This window comes from Rutilus rutilus, assembly GCF_951802725.1.
Source record: "Rutilus rutilus genome assembly, chromosome: 5".
Taxonomy (NCBI): Eukaryota; Metazoa; Chordata; class Actinopteri; order Cypriniformes; family Leuciscidae; genus Rutilus; species Rutilus rutilus.
The window spans coordinates 35,515,110-35,528,622 of record NC_140213.1 but is presented as its reverse complement, the minus strand read 5'-3'; the positions used below and the strand labels follow the sequence as shown (position 1 = coordinate 35,528,622).

The window sequence follows — 13,513 nt, the reverse complement described above, 5'->3', positions numbered from 1 at the left end:
TTTGAATGGTAGTGTATGCCTTGATGCTTCATTTTAAACTATTGAAGTTACAGTAATGACATCTGTGAGTAGTTTTCAAAAATATTTTATTCCAGTGCCTTAAAATGTTGTCGTTTATCTATACACATATGAATACCTGAACCTAACGATCAAAAACAGTAGCGCCTTTACTCCAACCTCCAGAAATGCTTGGTCACTTTTCTCTAGGTGGGTTCTTAATCATCCAAGACAAACAGCAATTTCACTTGAAGGGGTAGAAGGGATGTGGTTCCAATCTGAGGAGCAATAACACTATCCAGTTAACTGCTTGCTAGCCATGTTTGTTTACAGTATTTAGTAAATATACAGTGAATTCTCTGTATGAACAAAATACCCACATTATCTACTATTTGCCAAAATGCAGTATACTACAGTCACTGCATGCAACATTGTATCCCAAATTATGCATTTAATGTGACCTTCCATTTCCAAAAGAATTGATTGGAAGAAATATCAGCTGCATTTTTAACATCTCCTTATTGATTTCTCAAGTTAAGACATTTTTACACAAAATTGTTTAAATGTAAAATAAAAGTTTTTATTTTTGAAAATATAAACATGTAACACTACTGTACACCTACTGTTTTAGAAGTGTTTACAGTTTCATATGGCAAGTAGAATAACATATTATCTTACTGTGTAATGATGCAGGACCTCCAGCCTCGATTCAGAGACCTTAGAGCATTCATATCCTCTTCATCCAGAGTGAAATCAAAGATCTGCACGCAGACACATAATAGGGATAGTAGTTACAATAGTTCATAGTTTTAAAGTATTTAAATACAATATTTTGATCAAAATGCGACTGGAAAATGTCAAATTACAAGAAATTTTTCACTTAATATTTTGCTTAGATGAAAGCTCAAGGTTACAGCTGACATCATTTGGAGAAATGATATGTAATATTGGAATAAATGGAATATTCATAAGTTTACCTTTGTGTTCTCTAAAATGTGATGGGGTTTCAAACTCTTCGGGATTACTACAATGCTCTGTTGAATGTGATACCTCAATAGAACCTGCAGGACAATCAAATATAACATTAAAACCCAAAAAGAGAGAAGTGGATTACGATACAATTCGATACTTGTAATCGTAGAAAGGTATTACCTGTCCAGGGGTCCGTCTGTGCTTCTTGGCAATATTCCCGACAACAGGATCCTCCAGTAATGTCCTGGGATCCGTATCTCCGTTTTGGCTGCAGAGGTAAGGAAATGAATAAAGAATTGTATAAAATATCATCTGATGTTTAGGTTATAACCTTTAAGAAATGTTTTTAATGGACTCGTCATTCCCACCCTTTTCATTTGCTTTGATAAGATTTAGACCTGACTCGTGTTTAAATTGTCTTTGTACACTTAGCTAGTTTAAACTTACAATTCTAAAGGTCTCCCAGGTGAGCCAAATGGACTGTAGGCTGTTAAAGCAATGTTCTTGGACTTACAGTAGTCAATCAAATCAGTCTGAACCAGGTAAGGATGAAGCTCCACCTGTAAAACAAACAGCTATTTACAATGTTGTTAATAACAATGATCTATACTGAATATGTATCATGCCTATATTATTTAATGACTCATAGTTCCTTATTTAAAGGTGCGTCATGTCAGAGTTACTGTAATTGAGATTCCTACTTGTAAAAAGCGTTTACATCCTCTTAAAACTTGAAATTATCGCCTGTAAACTCAGAATTATCTGAGAGCTCCGACTTGTACCATGTGATCGCTGACATGACCACGGCAGATTAATTTAGTCGTTTTGTCGTTAATTTTGAGTCCGAGGACATGAACAACTCAGAGTAGAAAGTCATGTGTTGTGTCATCTCTTAATTTTTTACGACATTGCGTGAACATAGCTAATCCAAACCTCATTTGATCTACAACTTGGTAGACAATCATATGATGTACATGCACCTGATTAACAGCAGGTGGGATTTTGGCCACGTATAGCAATCTCTCTAATTGCTCGATTGTGAAGTTAGACACGCCAATACTTTTCACCTTTCCTGTGGCTTTCAGAGCTTCCATTCCCTGAAAGAGACGGCAGCACACTCATCATTAGCAATGTTTTTACATTCTATGCTGAGTGTTAAGCATTAGCGGTTAGCATTACCTTCCAGACATCAACATAGTCTATGTCAGTTGTAAGCACCTTTCCATCCTTTTCTGGGAAAAGCTCATCGCCCACTTTCTGTAAGTTATTATAAAGCAAACAAAAAGTATATTTTAACTTGAATACAAGAAATAAGTTCATTTGTAGATTAAAAATGTAATGGATGCTAAGGCTACATAATTAAAGTTGTTGTTTTTTATAACTGAGAAACTGAACACTCCATGTTTGGGAGGCTACTAATACATTTGATGTTGATCTTGATATTCATGTAGAGAGGTAAAAAGCTATCTGGGCACTTAAATCACACTTAAAATGGATGAATGACATTTATTAGACTCTATATTGCCAAAAGTTTTGGGACATCTGCCTTTACATGCACATGGACTTCAATGACATCCCATTCTTAATCCGTAGGGTTTAATATGGATTTGGCCCACCCTTTGCAGCTTTAACAGCTTCAACTCTTCTGAGAAGACTTTCCGCAAGGTTTAAGAGTGTGTTTATTGGGAATTTTTTACCATTCTTCTAAGCGCATTTGTGAGGTCAGGCACTGATATGTTTGACGAGAAGGCCTGGCTCGCAGTCTCCGCTCTAATTCATCCCAAAGGTGCTCTATCAGGTTGAGGTCAGGACTCTGTGCAGGCCAGTCAAGTTCCTCCACACCAAACTCGCTCATCCATGTATTTATGGACCTTGCTTTGTGCACTGGTGCGCAGTCATGTTGGAACAGGAAGGGGCCATCCCTGAACTGTTCCCACAAAGTTTTTTTTTTGGGACAAAGTCCCACACAGGACAAAAATTGTCAAAAATTCCTTTCACTGGAACTAAACCCAACCCCTGAAAAACAACCCCACACCATAATCCCCCCTCCATCAAACTTTACACTTGGCACAATGCAGTCAGACAAGTACCGTTCTCCTAGCAACCGCCAAACACAGACTCCTCCATCGGATTGCCAGATAGAGAAGCGTGAAGAGTCCAGTGACGGCGTGCCTTGCACCACTGCATCTGACATTTGCATTGCACTTGGTGATGTAGCCTGAGGCTTGGATGCAGCTGCTTGGCCATGGAAACCCATTCCATGAAGTTCCCTATGCACTGTTCTTGAGTTAATCTGAAGGCCACACAAAGTTTGGAGGTCTGTAGCTAATGACTCTGCAGAAAGTTGGTGACTTCTGCGCACTGTGCGCCTCAGCATGCGCTGACTCTGCTCTGTGATTTTACGTGGCCTACCACTTCTTGGCTGAGTTGTTGTTGCTCCCAATTGCTTAGACTTTGTTATACTACCTAACAGCTGACAGAGGAATATATAGTAGTGAGGAAATTTTACTAATGGACTTATTGCACAGGTGGTAACCTATCACTGTACCATGCACTGAGTTTTTGAGAGTGACCCATACTTTCACAAATGTTTGTAGAAGCAGTCTGCATGCCTAGGTGATTATTTTATACAACTGTGGCATGGAAGTGATTGGAACACCTAAATTCAATGATTTGGTGGGGTGTCCCAATACTTTTGGCAATGAAGTGCATATATGAATGAATCAAATGCATTGCTATAAATTATTGTTAAGTGTGACTTAGGCTAAGTGGTGCAAGGCACGCCGTCACTGGACTCTTCACGCTTCTCTATCTGGCAATCCGATGGAGGAGTCTGTGTTTGGCGGTTGCTAGGAGAACGGTACTTGTCTGACTGCATTGTGCCAAGTGTAAAGTGGTCAATTTGGACGAATTTTGAGGTCACTGATTCTTGTATTACCTTAAGTCCTACTGGAAAGTGAATTAGGTAGAGGTCCAGGTAGTCTAGCTGAAGGTCATTTAAAGATTTATTTAAGCAAACTGGAATGTCATCAGAAGCATGGTGAGTACACCACAGCTGGAAAAAGAGAGGCATCGTTATTGCATGTATGATGTTTTTGCTCCTTTTAAATGTGTCTATTTCACCTTAGATCACCAACATAACTTAAACCTACTTTACTGACTATGAACATGTCTTGGCGTCTGATGATGCCCTGCTGTATCTTTGACTGGATGGCCTTCCCCACCTCTGTCTCACTCCGGTAGCAGTAGGCTGTATCTATATGCCGATATCCAGCAGCGATCGCTGCCTCAACTGCCCTTTGACACATATCTGGGCCAGTAGCCTGTTTACCATGTTGTAAAATATTAAAACATTGCTAGTTTCTGTTGCATAAGATTATGCAATTATTACACTGTTAAACATTACAAGATGGCTGTCCTTTGGTCCTGAAAAAGTGTAATGCATATGTTGGTAATGTATTAAGAAACAGAAATCACAAAATTAAAACAAGGGAAAAAATATATGTTATACAAGCATATATTACACACACACACATATATGGGAGATGGGACATGTTGTCACAATGGAAACCTGTCATTGAATAGCCTATTATTATTATTATTGTTTATAATTATAATCATTGAAACCAACATAAAAATTACTGCTGGCATTTGTGGAACAAAACTTGTAGTTCTTGTAGTTTTCCATATAACTAGACCTTGTAATGTCCTTTTCCCCCTATTCAGGTAAATCTGAATGCTCATCTAAGAGTAATTTCAATGTAATAAAAAGTTTCCAGATTGATCTGAATTTATCCTATATATATGTAGTTAGTATGAGGCCATTATAGAAATGGAATGCTACCTCTGGCTTCCATGTTCCAAGTCCCAGTAGTGGCATGCGTGTGCCATCATTTAGTTCAATCGTCCTAGGTTGTCCGGCTCTCTCCTCCATGTAAGTGCAGTGAATAGCAGCTAAGTGGACTGACTTGTCTTTCCTGTCCTTTTCCTCTCTCTATATTTCTAGCTCATATCTTCCTCTTTGCAGTTTAAGCAGACCTGCCTTCTCTTTATCTTTGCAGTTAATCATTGAACTTGACAAGGAGTGTGTCAGTAGTGTGTATGTGCGTGAGTGCAGATAATTTACCACTATTGTTCCTGTACGTGTTTCCTACAGGCTTTTGGCACAATTGTGTGAAGGTGACCTTAGAGCTCATGTGACCCTGTGTTACTTCCTCGTGTGTGAGAGTGTGTGTGTGTGTGTGTGTGTGTGTGTACTTGTTTAACCTGCATTGTGAGGATCAAATGTCCTCACAAGGATAGTAAAACCTGAGATCACCTACATTGTGGATTACCAGCAGTCCCCAAAAGGGAAATGGATTATTAAACATACTAAACGATGCTTATTCGAACATGTAAAAATGCAAAACTTTTTCTGTGATGGGTAGGTTTAGAGGAAGAGGTAGGGTTAGGGGATAGAAAATACAGTTTGTACAGTATAAAATCATTACGTCTGTGGAAAGTCCCCGCAAAGATGCTGAAACCTAAATTAAAGGGTAAAAAAAATTCAGTTTTCACCTTTCACCTTTAATTACCTTTTAAAAAGGTATAAAAAAAAAAGAGCAAAGCTTTGTATTCTGCAATTCGTGCATCAAACACTCGAGGGCAGCACACTGACACAAAAGCATTTAAATCTGCCCAAATCATTCCTGCAATAGATTTTGATTTGTCTAAGAAACCTTAAAAACTTAGTCAACCATACAGGGATTTCTCACAAATCCACCTGATTTTCACATCTTGAGGAAGTAAGAGTGTAAGAAGTGGTAATTAAATACTACTAATAAAAAAGTATCTTTCCACCCATTCCAAAAATTCACCTCCTCTAATCTATTTGTAGGCTATAGCAATCCTTAAAGGCACACTATGCAGTTTCTGTTTTTCCTCAAACAGCGACCCCTAGAGTCGCTGTGGAGTACTTGTATTTAACGTTACTGTCGTAAATACCACTCACGCAGAGCCGTCTCTGCAATCTTCCGACTACGCTTTCTTCGTCGACTCTGCCATGATTCACGTCTGAAATGCGTGCTAGTGTCTTCCATAGAGGCTGCTTCATATGTTGTTGATGTATGTGACTTCGTGCCATAAAGCAAGTCGTGATTCTCGCGAGATTTGTCGGGGGGCCACCTCTCAAACTTGCATTGCTGGTTTTGTTAGCGGCGTGTTGTTCTGCCTTTGGTAAAGTTCAGTATGGAAGTGTGCTGTCATACCAGCAACCAGCAGCAACAACATGCAACATCACTCACCATCAAGATGCCCCACCACCGCCACCTCTGCCACTAGTTGGTTTTACAGCCTTGACACATCTGTTTGCTTGTTTGTCCATAGCGAACATGGCGAACCACACATGAGGTCACTGGCAGTAACATTGGATATGGCTCACAAGATAGAGCATGCTACCAAAGAACAGAGTGCATCACATGCTTGGCACTCGGTCCGAAAACCCCGGGTAACAGCGTCACGGTTTAGGGAGGTTTGTCATGTGTGTGGACAGAGCTCAGCTGAACACCTGGCTGAAAGAATCTACAAGGGAATTCACCAGACAGCAGACATGAAGAGAGGCACTGAAATGGAATCTGCTGCAATTGAGGAATACTGTCAGCTGCGAGAAGTAAACTACCACACTTGTGGATTCTCCGACACGGACACCACCGTCTCCGGCACAAACACCAACGTCTCCGGAAAGCAGGGCCATGCACAGGTGGGTGGCCCGGTGGCTGGAGCCACTGCCCCTCTGCCCTCATCGACTGAGGTGCCCCTCTTCCCCACCCCCACCGCTCCGCTCAAAGCATTCCGCTGATTCCGATAATCCGCTCCAGGTTTTCCCGCTCGTTCCGCAGCATCACTCACAGTTCACGAAAGCTGTCGCATTAACAGGTAGGCTATGCAAGACAGTGGCTGAATCTGCGAAATTAGTCATTTGTTTTTGTATTTTTTTGTATTTATGTCGGTAATGTTTTGCTCTAGGTCTTCTGGCTTCTGGCTCTTTCTACTAGTGCTAACAAGTACAACCAGGGCTGGACTGGCCATCGGGCATACCGCGCACTTTCCCGGTGGGCCGACGTGCTTTTTGGGCCGATAGATCTCATACTCATACATTATTTTTATTATTATTATTTTTTCTTTTTAACGGCCCATAAAATGTGTACATCGGCGGCCCATTCGTTTTGTTTTGTTTTGTTTTGCTTAATTGGCGGTGCTGGGTTTGTGCCGGTGTAATGCATTGGTCAGAAAAAGTTAGCGTTAGGTTTTTTTTTTTCTTTTTTTTTTCTGACAGACCAGCCCATGAAACGCGTAGATCAGCGGCCCATTGGTTCTTTTCTTGATTGACACTGGGCTGGGCCAATCACAACTTTAAACGAGTGAGCGAGCGTGCAGCAGTGTCAGTCCCTGCGTCCCAATCTGCATACTATCCACCCTATCTGCCCTAAATAGTATTGACAATTACTAATGTCACATACTATTTAGGATGGATAGTATGCACATTGGGACGCAGGCCATGTGTATCTGTCAAAATAGTCAGCAAGATGGAGAAGAAACGCAAGGAATGTGCAAAAAAAACAGCGTGAAAAAATAGAAACAGGCCCTTAAAGCAGATACTGTAAAATGTGTCAAAATATACACTACCGTTCAAAAGTTTGGGGTCAGTAAGATTTTTTTATGTTTTTAAAAGAAGTATCTTCTGCTCACCAAGGCTGCATTTATTTGATAAAAAACAAACAGTAATATTGTGAAATATTATGACAATTTAAAATGACTGTTTTCTATTTTAATATATTTTACATTGTAATTTATTCCTGTGATCAAAGCTGAATTTTCAGCATCATTACTCCAGTCTTCAGCGTCACATGAACCTTCAGAAATCACATATGATGATTTGATGCTCAAGAAACATTCATTATTATTATCAATGTTAAACAGTTGTGTACAAATTTTTTTTTTTCAAAATTCTTTGATGAAGAGAAAGTTCAAAAGAACAGTATTTATTTAAAATAGAATATTTTCTAACATTATACATGTCTTTACTGTAACTTTTGATCAGTTTAACTCATCCTTGATGAATAAAAGTATTGATTTATTTTATTTCTTTCCCCAAAAAATAAAATAAAAATTCTTACTGACCCCAAACTTTTGAACGGTAGTGTTTAATGTTACAACAGCTTTAGATTTCAGATAAATGCTGTTCTTTTGAGCTTTCTATTCATCAAAGAATCCTGAAATAAAAATGTAAATAACTGTATAACTGTTTTCAACATTGATAATAATCATAAATGTGTCTTGAGCATCAAATCAATATATTAGAGTGATTTCTGAAGGATTATGTGACACTGAAGACTGGAGTAATGATGCTGAAAATTCAACTTTGATCACAGGAATAAATTACACTTTACCGTATATTCACATAGAAAACAGCTGTTTTAAATTGGAATAATATTTCAGAATAGAACTGTTTTTGTTTGCATTTTTAATCAAATAAATGCAGCCTTGGTGAGCAGAAGATACTTCTTTTAAAAACATTAAAAATCTTACTGACCCCAAACTTTTGAACGGTAGTGTATGTTTTCTGACCTTCATCAGCTCTTGTGGCAGATGATGATAGTGAGGAGGATCAGGAGAAAGATGAGAAAGTGTAGAGCCTGCGGTAAGCAGAACTACTTTCAAAACACTTGAGTGTAGGAACCCATAACCCAGTTACAGATTATTTCCACATCTGCATAGTTGACGATTACCGCAATTCACTAGAAATTTAATGAGAGGCGTTTAAAAACCATGTTTTCCACCAAAATAAAAGCTTGATGCAGTTTGCGTCAAAATAAATGATCATGTGCTTATCTCTTTCAAGTATAGAAATTGGTACAAAACTAATTATGAAAGTTTCCTTTATTGTTTTAGTGCATTTGTTTTACAAAATATGGCTATAACTGTCATTGGATTAATATTATAACTATTATTATGTGGTAGGTGTAATGTAAATAGACACTGTAACTAAAAGAGGTTTGAATATTTCTTTGTTTAATTTGCACACTGAATATTGCACACTTTTAATTTTTAACTCTCAAAGTGCACCAGATTGATGAATTTAACATTAAAATGCACAAAATTTTCTTATGGGGGAGCATGCCCCCCAACCCCCCTAGAAGGACCGAGGTCCACACAACACAATTTTACCAAAAATCCTGTGAGAAACACTGGTATTGCTATGCCAATGCAGATTATAGCTTGTTTTAGGCATCATCACTGTATTAATAAATGTCAAATTTGTACTTATTTCATCTGTTAACTCTCACTCGTTCATATACTCACTCATTACATGGCATTAGTGGTTTTAAGGAATTGGAGTTGGTTTGCATATATTTAAGGGCGTGCAAAGATGGGTGGTGTTTATGATCATATAGTGGGCCAGTCTGGACTAAAATGCCAGGGCCGATTTATTTTTTTATTTTCCCAGTCCAGCCCTGTATACAACATATCCACGTTCTTAGAATTAGCTGCTTGTCTAATCAAATTATTGTACTCTCGATCAGATCTAATACAAATAACTAAATTTTCTGTTGTTGGCACACTTTGTAGTGTGCCAACCCCCCCAAAAAAACAAAATAGTGCCCCTTTTTTGGTTTAGGCCACTGCCCCTTAAAATGTCTGTGCACGGCCCTGCCGGAAAGGACATCGGCACGGACACCACCGTCTCTGACACAGACACCAACGTCTCCGGCACGGACAAGAAAAGTCTCCTGAAAGGACACCACCATCTCCGGCATGGACACCAATGTCTCTGGCATGTCTCCGCCGTTTTAAAACGTACCTAGTGTAGAAGCTCATCGTCGGAAGCAGCAAATCGTCCCAAACAAAATCTTTGACTGACTGACAACTCCTCCACCTGTCTCATTAGTCGGTCCACTTTTTATGGAGATCTTCGGTCTGATCCAGTGCATCATTAACTGCTGTGGGTTCTGGAACTGAACAATAATCATGTTTCAGATAATGGGCATCCATTGGCACAGGAACCTCATCCATTTGAGTGTAAACCTCCCTTCTTTGCCATACCCTGGTGTGGCTTGTTTCAGCAACGGAATAGCCGTTCCACTGGAATAAGGTTTGTACAGCTCCCTTTCGCAGCAAGTGATGCCCAATAGGGATCAATGGCTCAATCAAATCATCACTTTTAAAGTTACGACTGCAGACCCTTGTATGAGTGATGTTAAAGGACAAGTTCGGTATTTTACACTTAAAGCCCTGTTTTCAGATCGTTTCTGATGAAATAGAACAGTTAAGATTGAAATTTGGACAAGAATTTTCGGTTTCTGTGGTAGCACCCCCCCCCCCCCCACACACCTCCACAATGCACTGGAACAATCCTTCCTAAAATGCATTAAACTTTCGTTTACAAAGACGTGAAACTCACCGAGTGGTCAGGGGTGTTCACTGATATGGTCACACAAAAATCGCTGCAAAAGATGCTTTCCAACAGGTGTTTTACCATTCGTTGTAAAACTGTGGACCTATTTTTCCAAACGCCTCACACCCGTATATTCTTCCATTGAGAGCTTGAATAATAGACACTCCAGCCCAGTTGGTTGGTCGTTTCCGGCGGCGGAGTAATACCGTACCTCACAGCACATCCAATACAAGTCAATGGAGTTGGACAAAAACTACGATAAAACCTGTTGGAAAGCATCTTTTGCAGCGATTTTTGTGTGAGGCGAGCATATCAGTGAACACCCCTGACCACTCACGTCTTTGTAAACAAAAGTTTAATGCGTTTTAGGAAGGATTGTTCCAGTGCACCTATGCAACCATTTTGGAGGTGGGGGGGTGCTACCACAGAAACCGAAAATTCTCGGGCCAGCAGCATGTGTCCAAATTTCAATCTTAACCGTTCTATTTCATCAGAAACGATCTGAAAACAGGGCTTTAAGTGTAAAAGGCCGAACTTGTCCTTTAAAAATCTCTCACGTGGAAATGTTGTGAATCCACTCTCTGCGTGTTGCTTCATCCAAAGGAAAAGTGTGGAAACTCAGTAGGCTATAGAGTTAAACTTTGAGGAGGCCTCATAACAGGACACAACAATGTTCAGCCAAACAACTGTCTTCCCGCCGTTGATATTTTAACTTTCTGGAAGCCATCACTACAATGCTTAACTAATACTATATAATAATAGGCTACTTAAATTATAAATTGTTGTCAAATTAATTTTATGAAAGTTTTGCCACTAGTACACTTCGCTAGAACGCGCTATGCGGAAGTAAAGATGCTGGCTGAGATTCTACCAGAAATACGTCAGCAGCGTTTGTGCATAGGGCGTATTTATTTAGAAGTTGCTCCAGCTACTTTTGCTATGTTCCGACTGTCCGTCCAAAATCCGATTGAAATCTGTTTCTAGCTACATTCACATGTGGTTCGAAATCCTATTCAAATCTCTTTTGGAAAACCGTTTCAGTCTGACTGCTTTGATCGGATTTTGCGTAGTTTATGTGACTTTCTCACGCCGTAAAATATAAACGTCACTCGTAATAGGAAACAAGCTGCAGAAACAAGGTTGTGTTGTTGCAAAGTGCCAGACGAGCAGAAAATAACAATATAACGAAGACATATTTTGAAACCAGGGGAGACGACAGCACGGAATTTAGCCGCGCATACCTATGTTACAAATAATGGTGAGATCTAATGGTGCCTTCACGTGCTATGGTAATTATGGTAAATACCAAAAGCCGACATGGAAAATGCACATGAACACCCCCTCATGTGGTATTTTCCACTGGGCAACTCGTAGAATATTTTGATGCACGAGTTGCCGAGATGAGATAACCTTTGACCTTTTCAAAATGGCGGAGAGCAACGCAAGAGTCGTGAATACTGTTAGCGGATAGTTTTTGTAGCCTATACAATGTTGTGTCATTAACGATTGTAATATAATGCGTTAACAGTCAATTTTCAACTTCGCCGCAATTTCCTTGGTTCATATTTAATCATTTTATGTCATGTTTTATTTTTTTTAATTATTAATTATGTTTAATCATCAGAAAGCACCACATTTACGTTTTTTTTTTTTTGTTTTGTTTTTTTTGTAAAGATAAAAAAGATACTCTACTGACACAGACCTTGCCGGTACTACATTACGACAACAAAAGCACTTGAACACAACACACTGGTAAATACCAGTTCACAAGTGGAAAATATCATCTTTTCCATAGCACGTGAAGGCAGCAAAAGTCCTCCTGGGAAGTTCGTACTTACGAGGTGGGAAGTCGTGTTTACGACGGTGCGTTCAAGTTACTTTCGTTGGAGTAAGATGGCGTTGTACTTTCTCTTAATTAATTACACAAAAATACAGCAAGGCTCAACCTCTAGTTCTAGAAAATGAAGAACAAAGAAATGCGCATCAGGTGTGCTTTGCTTTTTTATGTTTTTAACAAATTTATGAAGCCACTGCAAACTTGATCATTATTCTTATATTATAATTCCATCATATTCTGTGCAGGCAAATAGCTTTGCGCTGTAAATAGAAAAGCCTTATAATATCACTGCTAAAAAACATTAAGTATTGTGATATCCCACCATTGTGGTGGCGTTCATGTGCATTCAACTCATAAATACGATCTTTACAAGATGACTTGAACGCACCATAATACAACATCTGTATTCCAAACCCCTCTATTTTGCGGTTGTTGTTGGCTTATACCTACCAACGCAACATCATTGCCTTAGAAAACAATAGATATTCAGATATTCAGGATATTTCCAGATATTCAGGAAAATGAAAGAGCGCAATGGGACACACAATTCGGACCTGGATTTTAGATCATATTCCAATCGGATACACATAGGCGCATGGAGCACGTTAAATCTCGAACCTCCGGAGAATCACAAAAAAAAAAAAAAAATGAACAGAGGAGAGTCTGCTGACAAAGAGAATGCGATAGAGCGCATAATAAAACAAGAATACACATTGGCTTGGCTTTTTGGAGATCCTGAGAACTGGGATTTAAAATGTTGTAAATGTGACGCGGAGATGGAATTTTTGTTACTTAACAGGTGAGTAGCCTAAGGTATTTTATTGAATTGATAAATTGCAATGTAGCTTTATAACATTCACTGTAAAGGTTTTAGCCTATCTATTTGTGAAGGGTCATTTCGGTTGCTGTAGCACTGTGCTGGAATTGTGCCAAGGAAGTGCCATATCTAATGGGTATAGATATGCTACAGCTACAGTCAGTAATGTCTTCAGCTAGTCAGCTTAAGATCTAAACTGGTCATATCTCTTAAGCCTGGTTGTGAATGTTTTATGAGCAGTAGGATAACCATATTCATCCACACAGTTACGCAGAGCCAAAGCACAACCAAACAATGTTCTTATGCAAAATGCATCCAGTTTTGTTTTTAACTGCTAGATTGCCGAAAGTTACACAATGTACCTTTAATAATAATAATAGATTTGCACCAATAAGACATTAAAAATGTTGCTCCTTAAAGAACTCATGAGATACAATTTTATTTAAATATTTTTTTA

The 13,513-nt window shown here is 39.0% G+C and overlaps 1 protein-coding gene across 1 annotated transcript; it reads right to left on the bottom strand.

Moving 5' to 3' along the window:
• Positions 1-73: 73 nt before the first annotated feature.
• On the bottom strand, positions 74-5,074 carry LOC311290927 (aldo-keto reductase family 1 member B1). Its single transcript, XM_084409701.1, has 10 exons — positions 4,814-5,074; positions 4,122-4,292; positions 3,908-4,024; positions 2,149-2,226; positions 1,950-2,066; positions 1,417-1,529; positions 1,150-1,237; positions 975-1,058; positions 676-758; positions 74-275 (listed from the first exon to the last, which is right to left on the bottom strand). Exons 1-10 carry the CDS (start codon positions 4,901-4,903, stop codon positions 242-244), a joined length of 975 nt encoding a protein of 324 aa, XP_084265827.1. The 5' UTR covers positions 4,904-5,074; the 3' UTR covers positions 74-241.
• Between the last annotated feature and the right edge of the window lie 8,439 nt (positions 5,075-13,513).